We start from the raw sequence: 23,679 nt of genomic DNA, 5'->3' as shown, positions 1-23,679 counted from the left end.
TTATACACATACACAATATTCTCTCAGACCATGATATGTACTCACTGAAGCTTAAAATTCTGCAGAAAACCAACACACACCACCAGCATGCATCACCTCCACACAGCTAGCTGCTATTTTGTTGTTGTTTGAGAAGAATAGTGGCTAAGTTGTAATTTGAAGAAAGGGCAGATTGGGATACAGAACTCTCCCCTATATTTTGCTAATGATGTTCAGGTGGCTGTAAATAGGCCCAAGGAATTGGAAGTCATATGAAAACTGAATGCAATTTTCTTTTCCTACTCTGGAACTTAACTTCTAAGGCTTCTGCCCCACACCATTTCCAGCAACTGTCTTGGAGGTATACATAGATGTGATTCCTTCTCCAATCTTAAACCAAAGAAAAACAGATTCTTATTATGAACCAATTCCTGAGACTGAGTGGCAGTTCAATTTAAAATAAATGGAACTCCCGTTGAGAGTGACGGCAGTCACTTCCAGGGAGCTTGCTACATGGAGATTTCAATGCATGTAGCAGCAAAAGTCCTGCACACTAGCTAACCACTTAGGCAGCTGAAACCATTAAAAAACATACTAAAGGACAGCCAGTCCTTGGATCAACTCGTCAGCACTCACAACTCCCCCCGCCCCCCGCATTTTTAATTGAATTCTGTGTGGATTTATAGGGACTTGTCCTTAAATTCTATGGAATGGGTTTTAGAGCCATTTCATGGCAAACTGACCCAAGACAACTTTTTGTCCTGGGGCCCAACCCTACTGATAACATACAGTATAGGCAGCCAGTGAAGATCCTGCCAAATAGGTATTCTGTATGTCTGCACACCAAAATGTCAGTTAGTATTCTGGTGGTAGCATTCTGCACTAGCTGTAATTTCCTGACCATCTTCAAGAGCAGCCCTGTGTGATAGCATTACAGGAGTCAGGATGGGAGATTACCAGAGAATGCATAACTATAGCTAGGCTATCCCAACAGTTGTAGTTGATGAAGCAGACAAGGCTGGAAATGGACACTCCTTGGCACAGAAGCCAACTGAGCCTCATATGACAGAGAAAGAACTATAAGTGTCTCCAGACAATGGGTAAGATTCACCTAACAAGTCCCATCTGCACAAGCCCTGCTTGCAAAATGGGGTCTCTCCCCCCTGAAAAAAACTAGATCAGGGCATGTGTTGGGAGAATGAGATGCAGAGGGAGGAGGGGGGTTGTTTCCTCTGGCAGGCTGAAATACTTGCACTTGAAATACTGAGATATTCAATTCCTCCCATTGTACCTACAACTCCTTCCAGAAGAGGCTGAACACCCATTTCCTGGACATAAAAGCCACCCACCCACAGTCCTTAAAAGTATTTATAGCATTGTAATCTTGTGATTCTGTTACTGTCAGATACTATACCAGTATATAAAGCAACCATATCTTTGAAAACATGCAAAAAGTTACTATACCTGTTGTCTTTTGCCTGCCATTATATTAAGCTTATCCACCTCTGGTTTAAGAGCTTTGTACTGTATTCCTAAATCTTGTTCAGTACCAGCATTTCTTAGTTTCATGATGCCTTCTTCTACCTAGAAGATTAAATCAGATTTTGAGCTATATGGACTATACAACTTTTAAAAAGGTTATAGAGATTCTACAGAAGTAGTACCAGTAACTTCCAAGAGCACTTAAGCAGTAGTAATCTGTCGGGCCCCTCCAATCCCCAATGAAACAGGCATGCAATCTGAATGACAATGCAACCTGCCTGTTTTAATGGCATATAGCTCTAGCCTGACTTTACATAGTAATACTTAGCCCATTGGCCAAAATGTCAGCCAAGACTTGTATATGGGGTCATATCACAGAGGAAGATCTGTTAGTCCATCTAATCCATGGGTCAGCAACCTTTTTCAGCTGTGGGCCGGTCCACCGTCCCTCAGACCATGTGGAGGGCCGGACTATATTTCGGGAAAAAATAATGAACAAATTCCTATGCCCCACAAATAACCCAGAGATGCATTTTAAATAAAAGGACACATTCTACTCATGTAAAAACACGCTGATTCCCGGACCGTCCGTGGGCCGGATTGAGAAAGTGATTGGGCCACATCCAGGCCATGGGCCTTAGGTTGCCTACCCCTGATCTAATCCAGCAATGTGTTTTCAACAGTGCTTATCCAGATGTTCCCAGGAAGCCCATTAGCAGAGGAATGAAGGCAAAAGCACTCCCCTACTGCAGTCCTGTCTTCCCTGCTATTCCAAAAAACTATTCTGAACAACTTTAATAATAAGCAAATTAAAAAGAGACAGAAAGTTACAGTTGAGTCACTACTTACAACTTTAAGTTGAACAAGCAGTTTGTACACATCTGCCATATCAGCCAAAATGAGCAGCCGGGTGACTGCTGATAGGAGGGCACGGGCTGCTCTCACCATGTTCCCCCGTTTCACAGAAGAACATGGGTCATCAGCAAATTCTCCAGAGGCACTCTTCATCAAGTCTCCTACGTACACAAAGTTAGCAAAAAAGGGGTTACATTTCTTCAGTCTTTCCAATTATCACTGGATGAGGTAGTTTAGACTTCCTATGGCAATAAATGAATATGTGGAAACAGCATTATTTTCTTACAAAACTGGCAGAATCCTAATAAGTATCTATTGCAATTATGAAAATAGCTGTAAATTGCCAGGAGAGACATTGCATCCTATTAAAATTAATTAAAATAAATCCCACCTTCTGAAAAGAAAAAATATATAATGCACTGGATTTTTTCCCCCAGAGACAGAAGATAGAGATCTTTCTTTCAATTAAAAGAAAATTTCTCAAATCAGACAATTTGGTACCATGCTCTCGAAAGCAGAGAGGTCAAGGTAATTATCAGAAAATTGTATAGTTGAGATCTCATTTTACAAAGGGCCATTATTGTTACTATTATTATTTATTAAATTTATTAGTTGCTTTTCTGCCACTCAAAGCAACTTACAATATTTTAAGCAAAAAACACAAACACATACATACATACATACATACATACATACAAATTAGCATTAAAAAACCTCTAGATTAAAAAAATTCCACCCATGCAAAAAGTCTGTCAATAGTTAAAAGCCTGATTAAAAGGTATGTTTTTGGCAGGTGCCTAATTTTATTAATAATGATATGTAACAATGGTGCACAGCAAGCCTCCCTGGGGAGAGCACTCCATAAGCAGTGAGCCACCACTGAAAAGACACATACTTATGTTGCTACCCTCCAGACCTCCCATGGAAGGTCCTCAGATTACAATTGCAGGGTCCATGTCAATTCATACGGGGAGAGCGGTCCTTGAGGTACTGCTGTCCTAAACCACTTAAGACTTAATAGGTCAAAATCAGCACCTCAAATTGTGGCCAGAAACTACAGTAAGTGGTAGCTAGTGCAGTGGCCTGGGTTGGTGTTCTGTGCTCAGACCATCTTACCCTAGTGAGCAACCTGTCTGCACCAACTACGGTTTCTGACATATAACACACTAAAGTGATCTAATCTAGAGATTACCAGAGGGCAGGCAACATAAATTAGGCTATTCCTTTCCAGATAGAGCAGTGGTGGCGAACCTATGGCATGCGTGCCAGAGTGGGCACTCAGAGCCCTCTCTGTGGGTACACGAGCCATTGGCCCAGCAAGCACAATGGCCATCTGCTCCCCCCACGCCAGTGCGGGTGGGAAGCACTCCTTAGAGTGTGCTCTGCCCACAGTGGTGTGGGGGGGGGTTGGGGGGGGCACGCCGCTGTGAGCAGTAAACGTTTCGTAAGAGCGCGCGTTGTGTGAAGTGAAGTTCCGTGCCCGCAAACCAGCTGGTGGTGTGCTATTGGTGAGTTGGAGGTGCATGTTTGCTGTGCTGACACGAGCGATTTGCAGCATTTTTTAGTGGTGTTAGTTATTTTCTGCATTCCCCCTAAAAAAGCTCCGGAACCCTGTGTAATACCCCCCCCCCAATAAAAACCTCAACAACTTTGCCGTGTTGGCACTTTGCGAAAAATAAGTGGGTTTTTGGTTGCAGTTTGGGCACTTGGTCTCTAAAAGGTTCACCACCACTGAGATAGGGGCATAGCTGGGCTTCAAGGTGAAGCTGATGGAAGGCACTCAGCACCACTGAGGCCTCAAACTACGTACCTGCTCCTTCAGAGGGAGTGCAACCCCATCAAGAGCAGGTAACCTCCCCTTCATCAGGTCTATGGAACCACTTGCTAACAGTGCCTTGGTCTTAAATCGTTGGAGCTTCAGTTTATTTAAGTTTATTTTAGAAGCAGAATTTTAGTAGCTTGTCTTACTGAAGATGAAAATGGCATTCCACAAAGCTAACTGGGTGACTTTGGGTCCGTCACTATCTCTCAGACTAACCTACCCCACAGGATTATTGTGAAGAAGATGGGGGACTATACATGCCACCTTGAGTTCCATGGAGGAAGGGCAACATTAAAATGAAATACATCTGTAAATAAAATCAGTGCAATTACTTAAAATTGGCTGCTTTCTCACAATCAAAGGAATGAAAACTGACCTTTAAACATGTGCATGTATGAGAGGCAGGCTACTAGTTTTGTAGACTTTAGTGAACTAATTCACAGGGCTGGGACAGCAATTCAGCTTCCCACCACAATGTGATATTACTACATACCTTGTTTGCGAACATCTTCCACCGCTGCCACCAGCTCTTCTTTAAGAAACTGGCTCTCCTTTGCAATTTTGTCCCCTTTCTCCAGGAAGTTCTCTGTTGCCTGCTCAACTGATGCAGCTAGAACATGAGCCTTCTTAGATCGGCCTCTTTTTTTGTTGGAGGGACCTTTGTTACTGGTATTGACCAGTGTTGTAACCTGGAAAGCAGCATCACACAGGACATATTATTAGTTGACAAACTATGAGAACCTTCCCTGCTAATATGGTTCCAGATTTATTTGTTGGACAAGCATCACAATTCAAGCAGGATCGACTGCATTTTAATTAAACAACATCAGGCTAAAAGTCTGTTAAGCTTAAAAGAATTTTATGTCAAACAGTTAAGTAGCTGAAACATTAGTTGCTGATTAGGAGTTTAGACTTTAATGCAAATTTTCAGTTTTCTGCTCCAGAACAGTTTTTACAGGCTCACCTTTATTTCTTCACTCCTGCATCTTTAGCTCTATCTTTACTTACCTAGTTGGTAAACTCTGACTTTGTGGATCTTTCATCTGCCTGCTTTTTCCCTGATGCACTTTAGCACTGAATTTCACCCTCTCCCATATTCAGTGCTTTTTTTTCTGGGGGGATGCAGGGTACGCAGACCCCTAAACATTTTGTGAATCTAAATTTGGCCTCATTGAGGGGCAGTATTTCAATATGAGTAGGAAAATGAGAGTACCCCTAAACATTTAAGAAAAAAGCACTGTCCATATTCATACTGCTTTTCTCAAAAACTGCTTTTCTCTCATCCTTTTCCAAGCCAATTTCTTCTCATGATACTACATGTCTGTGGTTATTCACAATTACTTTCTATATTATGGAAACAGGTCACTGTTTTGTATACACAAGACATCAGTTTAATGTTACATGGGATTTTGCTTTCTTATGTTTGAATTCCTTCCTCTAAAGAGCTCAGGGTGGCATTCATGGTACCATTCCATTTTATCCTAATAAAGTTGCAAGATAGAGAAAGCTACTTGGGTGAGGCCACCCACTAGGATAGACCAATTTAAAGTTTCCCCATTTATGTTTCAAATATTTCCTCAACAGATATGCAAAAGAAAATGTGCATCTGCATGGAGACCACAGAGGAAATACCTAAGTTTTTGAGATCAAACATTACACAAATCTGTTGATTTATAACTGAAGAAAGCCTTTGCACTACCTAACAGGATACTTCCTTTTCACTGTTTTAGAAAATATTTTGTGATATATAACATTGCTAATTTACTCTTTGTTAATGATTGTGTATTGCTAAATTGTATTATTGCTTGCTTATTATATTGGATTTTGTTTTAAAGTTTTAATTGTGGTTTGGATCAAGCTATGCTGGACTATATCAGGAAGGGCCAGCTGCAAGAAATAATAAGAGCTACACTGGGATGGTGATTTAAAGTAAATGCAAGAACAATTAGCAAAGTGATTTGCTCACAGACCAAGCACTCAGAATCTCTTAGAAGCAAAGAGCTGAAAGTTAATGTCCAAAACAAGGTATTTCCATGTGGGAAACGTCCATCTTTGTAGGAAACAAAATTATATATCCATAATGTGATTGCACAACTTTGTCCTCTTTCTTAATTTAACAGGTTATTGTGATGAGATATAGGTTGGATTGTCCTGGAGATTGATCTTAAAACTTGAGACAACTTGTCATGCCCTGACCCTCAGTATTGTCTGTAATAAGCATGACCTATTATGCCACACTTACATTTGATCTCAAAAAGGAGATATTTTGGTCATGATTTCCTTTGAACAGAAATGCACTCTAATGTTATTTGGAACTGAGTCAGTGAGTGAGGTGCGGTGCAGATATGACATTTTGCAGTCTCTTAATCATGGTTGGATCAGATGTGCCAACTCAGGCTCATATGCTATTCTCCATGATCACTCCCCTGAGATAATTACAGTCAGTATTACATTTACCTCAAGTTGAATGCTACTCATAGCTGACTTTAAACAAGAATTAGAAGCTATAAATTGGAAGGAGGTTTTAATCTCTGCTTTAAAGTTATCTATGCTCAGTGTCTGAAAAATGCTTCTAACCATATCATCACTTGATTCAATGTAGATATTAGTATCAACCATTAGCACCGAAAAGGGGAAAGGGAAGGAGGGAAGGAGTGCATACACCAGGAGGAGTGAATGAGACTGTTGGGTGCTCCTTGTCTCTCAAGTCAGACATAGTTTAGAGATCACCAAGTACTATGGACAAAATCTTCAACAGATGCACTCAAATCTGATTGAAATGACAAACTTAACTAATTAAGTCCCATTTAAACAAATGCATCTTCACTGATTAACAAGACTAATTTATTTTGAATCAGGTAGGTAGCTGTGCTGGTCTGCCATAGTCGAAACAAACAAACAAACAAATAAATAAATAAAAATCTTTCCAGTGCAGTTGGTCTCTAAGGTGCTACTGGAAGGAATTATTTTGAATCGAGCACAATACCTTTGATATTGGTTTGTGGTTTTAATAGAGGGCCACAGATTCCATTTTAAGAGACCAATATAAGATTTGCTTTAATTATCTATCTATCTATCTATCTATCTATCTATCATCTATCTATCTTAGTTTTTTCCCACTGTTTCACCATGTGGACTTCATTGATGAGCAAGGATTTGAACTTGGATTTCTCCCATTCAAACTCAACATTCAAGAATATTTTACACAGAAGGCATTATGAAAGATAGTATCAGATCATATTTACCAGCTATGCACCAGCTATTTTAAAAAGGTGATTTTTTTAACTTGTTCATGTTTTATTTTGAAGTTTTCTTACAAAAAAAGAAAATGTGGGCAGAAGACTACACATTGCAAGTTTGCCATGGTGCCCACTTTATACTTGGAAGTCCAATGCAGATCTTACCGACTAGTACAATTAAACTAATAGTTACCCAACTCACTACTATTGATCCAAAACATTATTAGAAATCACCACATACAGCTTTTGTTACCTGTGTAACGAGAGGCTCTAACAACCTTTCAACTGCCAATGTCCTTATCTCCAGACTTTTCGGATCCCATTTGAAGTTAACGTTTCCTGCATTAATGGTAGTCATTTCTGTGGAAGAAGAGAGACCTGTCTGGTTATTTCACTTACTAAAATTCTGTATACAGCACAAACTGGTGATTGTTTTAACTCAGAAGACTTTCTGAATTCAACAGGGCTTACTCAAAAGTTAAGTATGCATAGAATGGATGCCTCCGCTGCAGGCTAGGACAAATTACTTCTAGTACTAGAGCTCTGCCGCAAGAGCAGATAAAATTTACTCTTGTCCTATCCATCAAAGGAAGTGGGATCAGTAGCCATCATTTAGCCCTGACCTGCAAAATAAGATCTACTTTTGATTTCCGTCCCTGCATTTTTCTCTATATACCTCCACTATGTTTATATTCATCTACTGTTTTTCTTAGTCTTTTTCTGCTAAGAGAGCCACCCCTAACAGAACAAAACTTAAAATTATATATGTCACTGCTGCAACCCACAAGTCAAAGACCAATGAGCTGGATGACAGTTGGGAGAAGAAAGAAAGAACAGATTTCTCTCTCAAGTGGATTGCATAGGTTGATCTATGAGGAATTAACATGTTGATGGTCTTGACTGAACAGAAGGATAGACACCTTGTCATTCCTACCACGATTCTTAAGTGCTGCAATAAAAACACAGCAGCAGCATCCTATCTGTACTTGCTGGAAACCCTCAGAGAACACACACTCAAGTTTCATGAAAAAGAAGACAGGGACTGACAACAAATGCGGTGCAGCTGGGACTAAGACAGCCCTTCGTATTTTACACAATAGCTACATCCACCATTAACATAGGAAGACAAACAAGGATTTCCTCTCTCTGTTCTCACAAACTCTGGAAACAGTGTGGTACTTTCAATGCTTTAAAAACCCCACCCCCACCTGAGCTCCTAGTCCTTCTATAACTCCCTCCAACTATCCAGTTCCATATTACATGGCACAGTAGAAAACAGATTATTTGGCTTTACACTCTCCAGAACAGACACAGTCAATAATACAACCAAGTCTGCATCCACATACTGTACGTTTTCCATAGCCAAGTATATAGAAAAAGCTGACTACAACACCACTGTTTAAGTACTTTTTAGTATATTACCTTACCACCTCATTATTTGACCCTGACCACAGGTACAAATCTTTGATATGTGGGAACAGGTAACACATTCTCTCCACTCTGATCTGTACAAAGACGCCACTATCTTATCACAACATGCTTGCACAGCAGGGGGTGGGAAAAGGATAACTCCTTAAACTGTAGCTATTATTATGGTTTAGGCCAGGCAAGTTTCAAGCTAGGATTTTGTGATATTTTGGTTGGTGTAATAAATAAATTGCCCTACTATGGTTTAAAAAAATCCATAATGACATTCATGCATTAAAGATGTCTCTAGCAATCACAGTTACAGACACAAACTTTAAAATCCAGTGAGAATATGCTCAACTGAATGTGAAATGGGAGATAATCCAATTCTGATAATGAGACATGAATCCTTACTGCTACACAGTCACAACCCAGAAACTGATCAAATTCAATAATTTGCTAAAAACTACACCATACTGCTGCAATGCATACAAAAGATGGTGGCTTAAAAGTCATTGTAGGGAGTGATAGCGTGCAATGCTTATTTTATCTGTCACAAACCACATGAATTGCTTTTAGGACATTGAGCAACAGGTGCCAATTGCAATACAGGCATGACTTCCCAAAGCTGCCTACTATTTTGCCATTTTGCTAAAATACATGCTTGCATTAAAAAGTGCTGATTTCCCCCCATTTTTATCACCATGGTGCATTGCTAAGTTCACCTTTGAAGCAGTAGTTCTAAGCTTAGCAAAATTTCCCTCACATTTTCTATTACACTCCGCGCAAAGGATGGGCATGGTGCATGGAGGCCAGAGAATGAGTCCATTACCACGTGAATTTAGCAGACATTACAGCTTTACAAAGTCTTCCCCTACCCACACAACATGATTCTAGTCACAACTTCCACAAGTGCAGTATTTTCTACCTCATTAATGTTCCCGCAAATACTACAGAATTGTGGTATCAATTTTGTTTCTTGAAAATCTTTGCAAGGTCTACCCACTGTGTGCTTTGTTTTGTCCCTCCTATCTACTACACCCTTCTTTTCATTCAGTCTTGGCTTTCACTGATCCTTTGAGTTCTAAGCCCACCACCAGATCTCATTCAGCCACATTATCTCTGCACTCCTAGGTTCACAGTAGCTTGAATTGGTAGCAAACTAAGCATCATCTGCAGAAATTTAAATAGAAGAAAGTGCATTACAGTGGCACCTCGGGTTACATACGCTTCAGGTTACAGACTCCGCTAACCCTGAAATAGTGCTTCAGGTTAAGAACTTTGCTTCAGGATGAGAACAGAAATCATGCTCTGGCAGCACGGCAGCAGCAGGAGGCCCCATTAGCTAAAATGGTGCTTCAGGTTAAGAACAGTTTCAGGTTAAGTACGGACCTCAGGAACCAATTAAGTACTTAACCCGAGGTACCACTGTATTTCTTCATTTATAGATCGCCTTTCCACTAAAGAGCTCGAGGCACTGTACATGGTTCTCCTCCTGCCCCATTTTATCTTCACAACAACCTTTTGGGAAGTAGATTATGCTAAGACCCAAGGTTACTCAGTGAGTAGGGATATGAACCCTCATCTTCTGAGATATGAGCCCAACAATCTAACCACTAAACCATATTGGCTTCTATCAGGGAGAAAGAATCTGTGCCACAGATTTCACAATGAAATCAGCTCACGGTATCAGTTTAAGAGGAAGGCAATGGTTGCTGAAAAGGAATATCTGTGCAGTGATGTCATCTTTTCACTCAAGAGTCTCAAACTTTTGTTCTTCTATGCTGCTTCCATTCCAGTCAGAGAGAATACGGGGGGGACGGGACCACCTCCAATACTGAATAGAGCAATGCATCAGTTTTGGCAGGAGGCCTAGATGACAATTAAATGACTGCATTAATGCAAGTACTGTACTTGTCTGGCAGACTACATACCAGACATTAATCATCCTATCCAAAGAACTTTGACTACACATCACACACATATTCTAGGCAGTGCCTTCAACAAATAGTAAAAAGGAAAGAAAGAATGGCAACACATCCTCTTAACGCTGACTGATTTCGTAGAGAAGCAGTTGTAGGGGGACAAGAGAAACCAGTTATTCCAGAAAGAACACATATATGCAAGTACACCCTAAAATTACACTGCCTAGCAATTTTATCCACCCATGACAGAACTTTTAACATTACCTGTCCCTCCTGTTTGCCCTAACAGAAAATGTGGAATCACAGTATGGCATTTGTAATTGGGGGTAGGAAACTAAATTTCCAAGTAGGTACACCAAAATGAGTAATTCTATGCATGCATGCAGGAATAAAGCTTACATGGATTTAATAGAAGTGATTTAAAAAGTAATGTTGTACTGGATATGGCTTGATACATAAAAAAACAAAAAACAAAAATCCTGTTCAAAATAGAGACCCCTTTACCAAAGAGGTCAGAAGAAACTGCTGAGGCTCATTTCTCCCTTATTAGGATTGGCTCCCTCCCTCAAGTAGCAGAATTTTAATGAGTCTGTTTGTACTAGCACCTTTCTTCTAAAATTAATGTAGCAATCACTTCCATACAGTGTTAGAAACTGAGATATGAAAGCTAGGAGCTAAACAGCACCTTAAATCTAGGTTATGGGCACAACAACAGAATGTCTAGGCACACTTTTTAATAACAAGAATACAAAGCTGAAAATGAATGAACTGCAGCTAAAATACAATGTTCATTTTCTACATGGTCTAGTAGTCCTTCCTCTACGCACCCCCTAACATTCTTAAAAGGGCCTCTAAAATCACAGGCCTCTAAAACTTTTGACACTGGTGAGTCAGAAGATAATAGTATGCCAGCTTCAACTTTTTGCAGACAGACCAAAATACCAGAGATTGACACATAAATTTTCAGTTCCAATGGATGTTTATAGTGTTTTACAATATACACCCAAGTTGGAAGAGGAAACAAAATCTCTTGCCCTAATCTGTCCCTCAAGTCAGAACACTGCTCACTAACTTTATGTCAAGTAGTACTTACTCCACACTTTAGAAGTCTGCAATACAATGTATCTGCTATCGTGTTTCAATCATAAAAAACTTTCATCTTTTAAGTATAGTCCTCCCCAACATCTTTTCTCCCACACCCAGTGTAACAGTCACAGAGGTAAGAAAATGTTGCCTAACATATAATGGAACGATGCAGAAACAAAATCAAATTTCAACCTGACTTGGAAATATTTATCCTATGATATGAATAGTTCATCCAATGAGATAAACGAATCCTGTTTCTTGCTCCCCAAATCTCTTTCACTAGGTACAATTGAGAACCTAACCAGGTTTTGTGCGCTATTTTCAATGATACACAGTGGTGTGTACATTGGGCAGTATGCTGCAAAGGAAAAACTGATTACTCTGAAAATGGGTGCAGCCAGGGCCAAATCTGAACCAGAATGAATTTTTAAGAATCCAAAAAACAGTTGAAAGCAAGCCGTTCTGCAAAGAAATGCCAAGAAAGGTTTATTTCCTTTTCAGAGAGATTTCTTGAACAAGAAGGGACGTAACAGTGTTCTCAGACTTAAAGTTCCCTTTGTGCCAAAGACGCAAGCTGAGGACAGACTGCTTATCTCCAGGGAAGAAAGCAAAGTGTGTTTGCTAATTTGTGCTATAGGAACAGCACAGAGCTGCTTCTAGGTGCCTCAATATCACGAAATCCCAATAACACCTATGAGAAGTAACCACAGGGTTGGGATACAGTTGCTTCCCACATCAGCATTTCTGAGGGTGCTGGTGATACCATGGAAATTAGTCAAATTATCTGGGCAACCATGCGGTTGCTCCTTTTAGGGGTTATTGAAGTACAGTAGTGTGCTGGCAACAAAAGCTGCCCCCTACAGCTTCAGCAAAATATGAATCTCCCTGAATTTCATATAATTCCTGCACAGTACCCAAAAAGACTTCAAAGACAAGACACCAAAGCTCTCACCCCACCCTGGATTTCATCGTTACAATACATCAAAGCCTTCTTAGATTCCATTAACCTCTTCTCAATGAAAGTGAAGGTACTCAAATGGGACATTCTTTCCTTCTCCACTTCCCACTCCCTTCCTGTGTGTTGAATTAGAGATTGTAAACTATCTGGGTAGGGCCCTGTCCTACCTGTTTTTACTTCATAATCGTTTGTCATGTTGTCAAACCTGCAACTGTGTTGAACAAATTAGCGGTTGGTTTAAAACTAGTCAACTTTGCAGTGGTTTTCTGAAAGTGGCTTCTTTGAAAAACTAACCATGTACATTGATGCAACACAATAAGCAATACTCTTTCTATTGGAAGCAACAATTAATTAGATTTGAACTATACCAATGTCTAGGAGTGCAACTAATGTTCCTGCTACGCAAGCCAGGCCAGAATTTGGGGAGCTAAAGTTAGTCATCACCCAGAAGGTAACCCTGTGTACAGTGTTTTATAACAGTTATGTTCAATTCTCAAAACACCTGTAACTTTTACTCAGTGGTTCTATAATCAAAGTGAAAAAATGAGATACTGTCTCCAAGAAGTATAGAACAGGGGAAACCTACATAATCCATGGGATCCCAGGAACAAAATATTAACACGTATTACTGTATTCCAGTATTATACAATTTAGCAAGATATGAATGAGGCTAGCATCCTCTGGGCTTATGCATTCCTTCTACCCCTCCACTAAGGAGTTTAGAAGCTTTCACTTCTGCTTTTGGTTAATTGCAGTTTCTCATGTTGTCCAGACCCGTCACTGTGGTTAACATTAAACACTTCGTTTCAAAGAAGCCCCTTCAGATACAGTGGTATGAAGCTGACTGGTTTGTTAACCACTAGATAATTAACCAAAGTTTCAAATCTAATACTGTATGCCAAACCACGGTTAAACAAAAAGCATTTTAATTCCTCCTCTGTGGGAATGGTGGGAGGGAGCACACAAGCCCAGGAGGAGGCTAGGCTTGTTCATATTTTACTAAACCATGTTTTAGGTGACATTGGGAGTAAGCATTATGTGCTACACTCTTCTTCTGGGATTTATCGTATCAATAACAATTTGACATATGACAAACATAACTTATTGCTTAATGTGCTACTTTAGAACTGTATTCTCTAAGATTATGCTCATGTTTACAAAACACTATATTGTAGAAAAATTGTTTCTAAAGGAAAATGTACCACATGATAAAGCACAACAAAAAGGCAAGGCTCTTAAAATATGCTTTTAGATGTAGTTTTGTAATTTAAATGGAAGTGAGTTCAATAATATGAAATGCTACTGTTATGGCACTCCAGCGGTTATATGACAGAGTTCTGGGAGGTACAATATTTGCTGTTCATAAACAGCAGCTGGGATTGCAAAGCAACTCTGCACTCCTGCACCAGTTCTTTACACCTTAACTTCCACACATGGGTCCATAAATTCTGGCTGGCCTTGGTCACAAAGTCAAAAATTGTGCTTGCCCACTCCTGACCCTTTTCCAAGGCAAAAGGGAGACTCAAAAGGCTGCCCACTGCTCAGATAAGTACAGTAGTTCTGAAGACCTTGGCTAACCAACAACCACACACCCCGCAATTCATACAGTATTTGTTTTTTATTCTAGAACAGGAAATGACAGCTTGGGGGGCGGGGCGGTGCTTACTGATCTGGCTATTATCCAAATTTGTAATGGTTCAAGTCACCACTCAGCAACCAAGCTTGGTGGGTGACTTTGCCCCAACTTTTGTGTCCGGATTTCCACTTCTTGAAATATGGCAACCCTAGCCTAACCTACCTCATACACATCAACCTATCTTAAGTCCTCAGGGCAGGGTGAGTTGCGGCTTAGTCCAAGCAAACTTGCCCAGGATTACAGTACTATATAAATACTTTCTGAACACTTAACATGCCACTTGTTCCTTCCTACAAAAAATCAATACAACATATGTTACTTGCAGCACAGATGCTTGTAGCCCAACAATGGAACTCATCCTGGCTATTAACAGGAGACAGATGGATTTATTAAATTATGGGATGTTTTGCTAATGGGCAAATTAACGCAACGCATGTGAACTAAAGCAAGATTGAGAAAAGTAAATTTATGGCAGGCGGCCACGGCGTTTGGAAAAAAAAAGATCCGAACACTACTACTACTGACGCGCACAAGATCTGGATTGTCAATGTTTATCAGATCACCCTAGGCTTATAATTGGATTTAAGGAGAAAAGGTGTGTCGCGAGGCTAAAGGAGGAGTTTGCTGATTCGAGGTGAAGTCAAGCGGAGCAGCAAAAAGCTTGCATTTTCTCTTTTCTTTTCTTTACTCTTAACTTCCATCCTAACTTTGTGGGCGAGGATCCAATGCAAGTTCCGTAGCTGATGGGGCGCAACTACCCCTCCACTGCTGTGCATTTGCACATTTCGCCACACACACACACACAAGTGGGCAAAAAGCCACCAACATTTAAAAAACCCCAGAGATATAGCATGGGCGAAAGAAAGGAGACCCAAACCCCTACTTCCTCCTCAACTAACTACTGGGGAAGAAAAGAAAACCAGATCCTCTCTTGTGTGCTTCCTCCCTCCCATAGATAGCAGCTCACAAATCCCTGGAATGAGGGCGCCGCCCAGAAAGGGGGGGAGGGGAAGCGAGGAAAAGGCCTCGAGCGTCTGAGTGGATTATCTCTCTCCCCCCCCACTCCCATTCACACGCACGGCAGTTCCGTGTCCCACTTCGAAGGGGAGCGAGAGAATATATCCGGGGCGAGGGGAAAAGACGGGGCGCCGCGCCAAGGCCGCCGCCGCCGCCCTTTTAAAAGCCACCTTCGGAAGTTGAAAGTTTCTAACTCGGCCTGAGGAGGCCCAGCCGGGCGAAAAGTGGCGACGCCTGAGTGGAAAGTTACCTGAGGCGGGCCGCTCCTCCTCAGGGGAACGTTATTTACCTCAGAAAACCCACCCAAACCTTCCGCACCGGGGGCGCTTATTTACCTCAGGGGAAGGAAAAAAAACTCCCCTCCCCCCCACATCCCGACCCCTCACCCGTGAAGTACCGGCCGCTTTGACTCCCGTCCGTGTGGGCCTTTCGCTCGCCGCCGCCGCGCCCTGTCCCGAGCCGAGCCACGGAGTCTGCGAAGGAGGCGGCCAGGGAACGGGCTCTTCCGGGCGCCTCCCCCCCCTCTTCGCCTTCGCCGCCGCCTCCCGGCCTGGCTCTTCCCAGCACCGCCCTCCGCAACGACGCCGGCTCTTCCCAAGCGCCGCCCTCGGCCCGTCGTCCGGCCGGCTGTTCCCCAGCGCCGCCCTCCGCCTACCTGAGAAGGTAACGAAATTTACCTCACGCAACACCTGAGGGAGCCGCGCACCTGGCTTTGGGAGGGTGTGTGGGGAGGAGATTCCGCCTCAGCTGGGAATGAATCAGGGGGAAAGTTTTCAGGGGAGAGTTGGTCGGGATTCCGGTCACATGGCGAAACTGCTTTGGTTTCGCTTTATCCTAGCGGGGAAGGCGGGCGCGGACTTCCCGCCCAGGGGCTACTCTGTCCCATATATCCCCATATAAGGCCTGGCGTTCCTTCCTGCTCTTTGGCCTGGGGCGAGGTGCAATTAAGCCACTTCCGGGAGGGGCCCGTGATCTCATTCGGGTGCTGAGAACTCCCTTGGATCAGCCTTTCCTCATTTGCGAGGAGAAGTTTCGTCAGCGTGAGCGAAACCCTGCATGACCTCACGGCTGCTTCTCAAGAATTAAGACCTTGGCGCGACTGCAGAAAAGAAATAATAATAATAATGAAAGCAGAGACATCACCTTGCCAACAAAGGTCTGTACAGTGGTACCTCAGGTTACATACGCTTCAGGTTACAGACTCCACTAACCCAGAAATAGTGCTTCAGGTTAAGAACTTTGCTTCAGGATGAGAACAGAAATCGTGCTCCGGCGGCGCAGCGGCTGCGGGAGGCCCCATTAGCTAAAGTGGTGCTTCAGGTTAAGAACAGTTTCAGGTTAAGTACGGACCTCCGGAACAAATTAAGTACTTAACCTGAGGTACCACTGTAAAGTTAAAGCTATGGTTTTCCCAGTAGTGATGTATGGAACTGAGAACTGGACCATACAGAAGGCTGATCGCCGAAGAATTGGTTCTTTTGAATTATGGTGCTGGAGGAGACTCTTGAGAGTCCCATGGACTGCAATAATAATAATAATAATAATAATAATAATAATAATAATAATAATAATAATAATAATAATTGTACCCTGCCCATCTGGCTGGGTTTCCCCAGCCACTCTGGGCGGCTTCCACAAAGACCAAAAATACACTAAGATGTCACACATTAAAAACTTCCCTGAACAGGGCTGCCTTAAGATGTCTTCTGAATGTCAGGTAGTTGTTTATCTCTTTGACATCTGATGGGAGGGCGTTCCACAGGGCGGGCGCCACCACCGAGAAGGCCCTCTGCCTGGTTCCCTGTAGCTTTGCTTCTTGCAATGAGGGAACCGCCAGAAGGCCCTAGGTGCTGGACCTCAGCGTCTGGGCAGAATGATGGGGGTGGAGATGCTCCTTCAGGTATACTGCAAGAAGATCAAATTCTTAAGGAATTCAGCCCTGAGTGCTCACTAGAAGGACAGATCGTGAAGCTCAGGCTCCAATACTTTGGCCACCTCATGAGAAGAGCAGACTCCCTGGAAAAGACCCTGATGTTGGGAAAGATTAATGGCAAAAGGAGAAGGGGACGACAGAGGACGAGATGGTTGGACAGTGTTCTTGAAGCTACCAGCATGAGTTTGACCAAACTGTGGGAGGCAGTGGAAGACAGGTGTGCCTTGCGTGATCTGGTCCATGGAGTCACGAAGAGTCGGACACGACTAAACAACAACAACAACATCTGGCAAAGTATACCGCTACCTGGCTAAGCCCTATTCCCTTGCCTCAAAGGACCTTGCTCAGGTCCCTGCTCAGCCCTATTCTCTTGCCTCAAAGGACCTTGGGAGACCATTGTTGCCTGGAGACAGCCAGCTGCCAGCATGGGAAAACTTGCATCCCTTGTGGGCTGAGTATGATCCAGCTGCTCAGCCCCAGTCTCTTGCCTCTGAGGATTTTGAAGGGAGTTGCAAGGGCAGGAAATGTTGCCTGCACAATACTGCCTCCATATGGACACCATATAATTTCTTTTCCCATACTAGACTTGAGTGTGATTTTATTTTGAGATTTGTTTATTTGGGGGGGGGGGTAAGTTCTCAGGGCTATTGAGTCAGATATAAATATTCCATATAAATTATTGTTGAGGCCAGAATTCCAGCACAGAGCATTCAAAGCTACATATGGGACAGAAAGTTGTGTTGTGAGAATTATATTTCCTTTTCACACCACTGAATCACAGGCTTGAATTGGGGAGAAAGGCAGCCAAGAAAATGTATCTTTGCCTGCCAAATGCAAGCTTAATTTACTTGTGTGCATATGTGTGCTTCTCTATATACCCACAGAAATGTCCTGGCTAGTTCACCAGTGATAATTTATTAACTGATGGTGAGAATGAAAAACTTCCTTGGTGGTAGGCTAAAATTGATCAGTTACAGAATCTGGCTCCTGTCTTGGTCTGAAGCAGCTAACCAAGGCAGCCTAATCAGGGACACAAACATAACCACAGACCAAGAGTCACCTGAAATGCTTTAGATACCTAAGAAAAATATATAAAGATTTAGTAGTCTGCATGATTGTTACATGAGCCTATAATTTCTACAAAAAAATGTACGCACTGAACTATAACTAATACGGTGTATGCACTATACTGTATTCAGAGCTTTGCATGAGCATAATTTGGAAGAACACACTCTTACATTTCATCTCTCTGCTACTAAAGTAATATAATTTTGAGATAAATTAAGAAGGACGCAGTTGGCAAAGCTGGCAGTAAAAAAGGAACAAGTGGAACACCTAGCTGGGCTACCATCATAGCCAGCTAGAAAATAGGATTTCTACTTGGTGCTAAATGCCGAGCTAAAACAGACTACATAGTATAATTTCTGCCTTGCACTCTCCTATATGTTACTTGAATTTTAAAAGCTTAAGCATTAGTAAGTTTCTCTAGGCACATGAGGATCAAAAATGGCACTGGAGTTAGGCTCCCATCCTAACCAAGTCTATTCAGAAGTAAGTCCTATTGAATTCAATTGGGCTTACTCACCCATCATTGAGACTGGGATTTCAACCTCCTTGCTTTACTAAGACTGGATCAAATGTTTAAGCATCACCTGTTATAGGTGATGCAAATAGCCAAAAGAAGTGTAGGTACACCACTCAGTGCACACATGAATTGTTTCTAGAGGAGTTTGGGTGTGCCAAACCAGTCGCTAGTTTTTCAGTGCCCTGAACCAACAATACCTGAAGCCCACAGTTACAATAGCATGTTAGTTAGAAGCAGTAACAGCTTCTTCCGCAGTTCATGCCACCCTAACAGCACCCCTGAGAACATGGCATAACCATAGTGCCACTGATCATGGCATTTTATTACATTAACTTCTGGGCAATGACAGTGCTATAGCAAGGCAACATCCCAGTAATAGCACCAATCTATGACAGTACCTGCTCTCTCTAGACTATAGCCTGTGAGTAGCAGGAAACAGGATTATCTTACACAGCTCTCTCTTTCCCCCCGCCCCCCGTTGCCCTCTATAATGCAAACCACATAGCTAGTTGAAAAAACGAAACAAAAAACCTTGTTAATACAGCATAGGAGAGGTGCTCAGAACTATTAGGACAATTGCCCCAGTCCATGCACCTCATGTCTGGTAGTGATGGCCACAAACCACAGCAGTACCCAATTTAGCAGTGTGGACAGTTCCCCTGCACAGGACGCCAAGCCGAGGGGGTGCAACACTGAGAAGCTCCAGGGTGAGTCTACCCCTTGTTGTTTAGTCGCTTAGTTGTGTCTGACTCTTCGTGACCCCATGGACCAGAGCACGCCAGGCTCTCCTGTCTTCCACTGCCTCCTGAGGCTTGGTCAAACTCATGTTCGTAGCTTTGAGAACACTGTCCAACCATCTCGTCCTCTGCCGTCCCCTTCTCCTTGTACCCTCCATCTTTCCCAACATCAGGGTCTTTTCCAGGGAGTGTTCTCTTCTCACAAGGTGGCCAAAGTATTGGAGCCTCAGCTTCAGGATCTGTCCTTCCAGTGAGCACTCAGGGCTGATTTCCTTCAGAATGGAGAGGTTTGCTCTTCTTGCAGTCCATGGGACTCTCAAGAGTCTCCTCCAGCACCGTAATTCAAAAGCATCAATTCTTTGGCGATCAGCCTTCTTTATGGTCCAGCTCTCACTTCCATACATCACTACTGGGAAAACCATAGCTTTAACTATATGGACCTTGGTCGTCAAGGTGATGTCTCTGCTTTTTAAGGTCTTGGAGTCCACCCCTGCCCACAGCTTAATTTCCCAACGAGGTTTTCCACCTCCTGCCTACCTGATTGGGTAGGGAGGGAGGAGGTGGAGGCAAAAGACTTAACTAGCCCTGTTGCCACTGAAGCAAGGAGAAGGGGAATGTGGTGATGGCAGCAAAACCCCACCACCTCAGCAAAAGATAAGCCAGGATGAGAGACCATGAAGGGGAGATGAAGGTAAAAGGCAGACCCCCCCACAAAATGATTTTCCCTGGGCCCTGCAAGGACCTAGGGACAGCCCTTGAGGTGCTGTTTGGTGATCCGGATGGAGAGGCAAAGGAAAGATGCAAGAAGCTTCATGGATACATGCCAACATGCCGCTGTTTTTGAAATATATCAAAAAGATTTTTTATTTTGTGTCCTTAAAAGAAGTGTCATAAGAACACCTGTTCTGGTTTTCTTTTCGGGCTCTATGTTTTGTACCTTAACATTTTTGACAGTTTTCTTTCTTTCTATTTTTTCTAAAGAAAATAAAAGAGTCTTGACTTCAGATGGATTTTCTTTGTAAAAGTGCAGAAGACAAAAATACCAGGGGAGGAGGGGGGAAATCACTTAAAATATAAAATAGCTGTCACCCTGTGGGAATGCGAACGAGGAAGACTTCAGAAAATGATGCATGCTATTTGAAATGTCTCATTGACTAACACAGCAGGATAACTTTAGTCAGAAAGGAAGTGCTTTTTTTTTGGGAAGGATGTATAGTTAATGCAATTGAAGCAGGCCTGAGCAGAGAAATCTTTGAATACCAAATTTCCCCCAAAGTTTTTCATGAAGAAATACTGTCTTTTTCGTAGGAAGTTGATTTCCTCTTATTCACAGATTTCTGGCGTGTGTGCGTTCATCGCTTTTGAGATGACATTTGATACAAAAGTTTCTACAGCAAACCCCCCGCCCCCAAACATTCATATATAACTTCATGGCAGAAGTGTGGGGGGGGGGAGCCATTGCAATCGTGACTGGCTTTTCTTAATTTGTTTTGTAACTATGAAACACTTGTAGACATACCATTCTGCTGCTCAGTCCTTTATTGTCGTGTCTGATGCCTGCCAAAGTTGGATCAGTGGGGAAAGCCAGAATATAGATGCATCCAGACAATTCAATTCAATGTATCCAGACCTTTCAAACCAAGCAAGCCTCTGTTCATGTTTGAATGGCAGGCAGTATCATGAACTATGCAGAAGTTCATGCCTGTGTTTGAGGAGGTAACATGAGTTTCATAATGCTCTGAAGCTATGTTTCATATCCTCCTAAGTCTGAACCGACTGACACTACCCTTGGGTAACCTCTTCCATATATAGTGCTGTGAGGCAGGGACAGCTATCTTCAGGCTTGAGTGAGTCACTTATTACTTTACTTGATTCCTTGTGGCCTATCAGTCTTGTTTTAAATTGACCAAGTACAACATGCTAGATTCATTTCAATCAGGGTTTAGGCTCGGTTTTGGCACAGAAACTGCTTTGGTCACCCTGTTTGATGACTTTTGTTGGGGGGGATAATAATAATAATAATAATAATAATAATAATAATAATAATAATAAAAATTATACCCCACCCATCTGGCTGGGTTTCTCCAGCCACTCTGGGCGGCTTCCAACAAAATATTAAAATTACAATAAAACATCAAACATTAAAAACTTTTTTAAACAGGGCTGCCTTCTAAAAGTCAGATAGTTGTTTATTTCCTCGACATCTGATGGGAGGGCGTTCCACAGGGCGGGCGCCACTACTGAGAAGGCCCTCTGGCTGGTTCCCTGTAACTTTGATTCTCCCAGTGAGGGAACTGCCAGAAGACCCTTGGAGCTGGACCTCAGTGTCTGGGCTGAATGATGGGGGTGGAGATGCTCCTTCAGGTCTACTGGGCCGAGACTATTGAGGGCTTTAAAGGTCAGCACCAAAACTTTGAATTGTGCTCGGAAACAGGGGTAATGTGTCCCTGTTAATTCTCCTTGCCCTCTCTCAGTGGCTTTAAATAACACTGACCACCACAGTATCCTTCTGGAGTGGCCATCTGAGTTGAGGGCAGGTGGCAATGCTTTGTGGTGCGCAGGATAGTGCGCATCCCAGAAATGATCTTTTTCAGCTTCTGCCTTCTGGAAGAAGGTACAGGGTTATAAAGACTAGGACTAGCTGCCTGAGAAACAGTTTCTATCCAAATGCGATTTTGGTTTTAAACGCAGTGTAAGGGGTCTCTATGGGAGTATATTGTATTTAAAAATGGGGTATCAGATTTCTATAGCTTTATTGCGGCCATTGGCCCATATCGAAAACAATACATCAAAATTTATCCATAAACAATACAATTTAAACAGTTCCAAGTTAAAACACCCATATAAAACCAATTTTACTTCAGTTAAGTAAACACTATACACAGTAAGCTCCCTCTATGTAAACCGCAATTCAAATCCATCAGATTTTGGGGGGTATGCGTCTTAGTTCTGGCACTTATTGATGGTTCTTAAGTTTAGCTAAGCTGTCAGAGTCATACAGTGATCCATTTCTCCTCTTTTGAAATAAAACATTAATCAGGTATCTAGCGACTGCAAGGGATCTACTTGTATCTTCGTCGTTTAATAAGTATATTATTTGGGTTTCCTGAGGTCCGTCAGCAATTCTCGATAAATATGGGGCCAGAAACTTGGACCGTGAAGCCGAATGTAATGGACAACAGAAGATTATATGATATAACGATTCTATAGATCCACTTTTACAGTCACAGAGGAGTGAGATCTGTCCGTTGGAGAGTCTGTTACCCAACACGTTTGATGGGAAAACATTGAATCTAGCCTTTATAAAGGCATACCTGTGCGTCACCACAGATAAGGTAGTTAAATAAGATGGAAGTTTCGTTGGTGGTGTTAAGCCAAGGTTTATCGGCGAACAGGTGCCACCACCTGTCGCAATATTAAATTGTAAATCCATCTCCTCTAATTTGTGAGTTATAATTCTCTTGGCAGAAATTAAATCAAATTTTAATAGTTCTAATAGTTCAGATGGAGATAGTCCTAGGGACACAAGTTTCCCATGTATTATTTTTGCCCAGGGGCTAGGGAAGTCATCTCTCCAGAGACACTGTATCAAGTGGAGATTTGGAAGTTTATGCCATAATGCCAACCAGTAACAGAGGATGCATTTCCATAATGTGGTTTCTAGAGATGTAACATTTAGTTCCAGTCGTATGGCAGTATTGCTTACACACCTGGGTAATTTTAGCAACCTTCTTAGAAGCTGGTTTTGGATTACCTCCAAATGGGTTAGATTAACAAAGGACCCCCATATTGGGATTGCATATGCTATTGTGGCAATCACCTTTGCCTTGAAAACTTTTAACACTGATGGAATATGGAAAGCCCCATCTGAAAAGAAAAAACGCAGTAGCGCAAAGGAAAGGGCTTTAGCTCTGTTTAATACATATGCAAGATGGACCTTCCAGCCCATGTTGTGTTGGAGAAGGACTCCCGTACTGAAATTTAAAGACTTGGTCAATAGCTTTTCCGTCTATTCTCC

At 42.2% G+C, this 23,679-nt stretch overlaps 1 protein-coding gene across 3 annotated transcripts in view; it reads right to left on the bottom strand.

Annotated features, from left to right (window-relative positions):
* CTNNA1 (catenin alpha 1) overlaps positions 1-16,258 on the bottom strand; it is a 74,116-nt gene extending 57,858 nt beyond the window's left edge. The window contains exons 1-5 of one of the 3 annotated variants that reach the window (XM_053380497.1): positions 16,084-16,258; positions 7,631-7,737; positions 4,632-4,827; positions 2,311-2,477; positions 1,444-1,563 (exon numbers count right to left, since the gene is read on the bottom strand). In XM_053380497.1, coding sequence (XP_053236472.1) covers positions 1,444-1,563; positions 2,311-2,477; positions 4,632-4,827; positions 7,631-7,735 — 588 coding nt within the window. In that variant the 5' untranslated portion in view covers positions 7,736-7,737; positions 16,084-16,258. Of the gene's footprint in view, positions 1-1,443; positions 1,564-2,310; positions 2,478-4,631; positions 4,828-7,630; positions 7,738-15,792; positions 15,943-16,083 lie in introns of those variants that run through there. The other 2 variants (XM_053380495.1, XM_053380496.1) reach the window with 2 other exon arrangements.
* Between the last annotated feature and the right edge of the window lie 7,421 nt (positions 16,259-23,679).

The sequence above is a fragment of the Podarcis raffonei genome, chromosome 3 (assembly GCF_027172205.1).
Source record: "Podarcis raffonei isolate rPodRaf1 chromosome 3, rPodRaf1.pri, whole genome shotgun sequence".
NCBI classification, from domain to species: Eukaryota; Metazoa; Chordata; class Lepidosauria; order Squamata; family Lacertidae; genus Podarcis; species Podarcis raffonei.
Note: the sequence above shows the minus strand (reverse complement) of the source record. Positions and strands in the feature narration are given on the sequence as shown.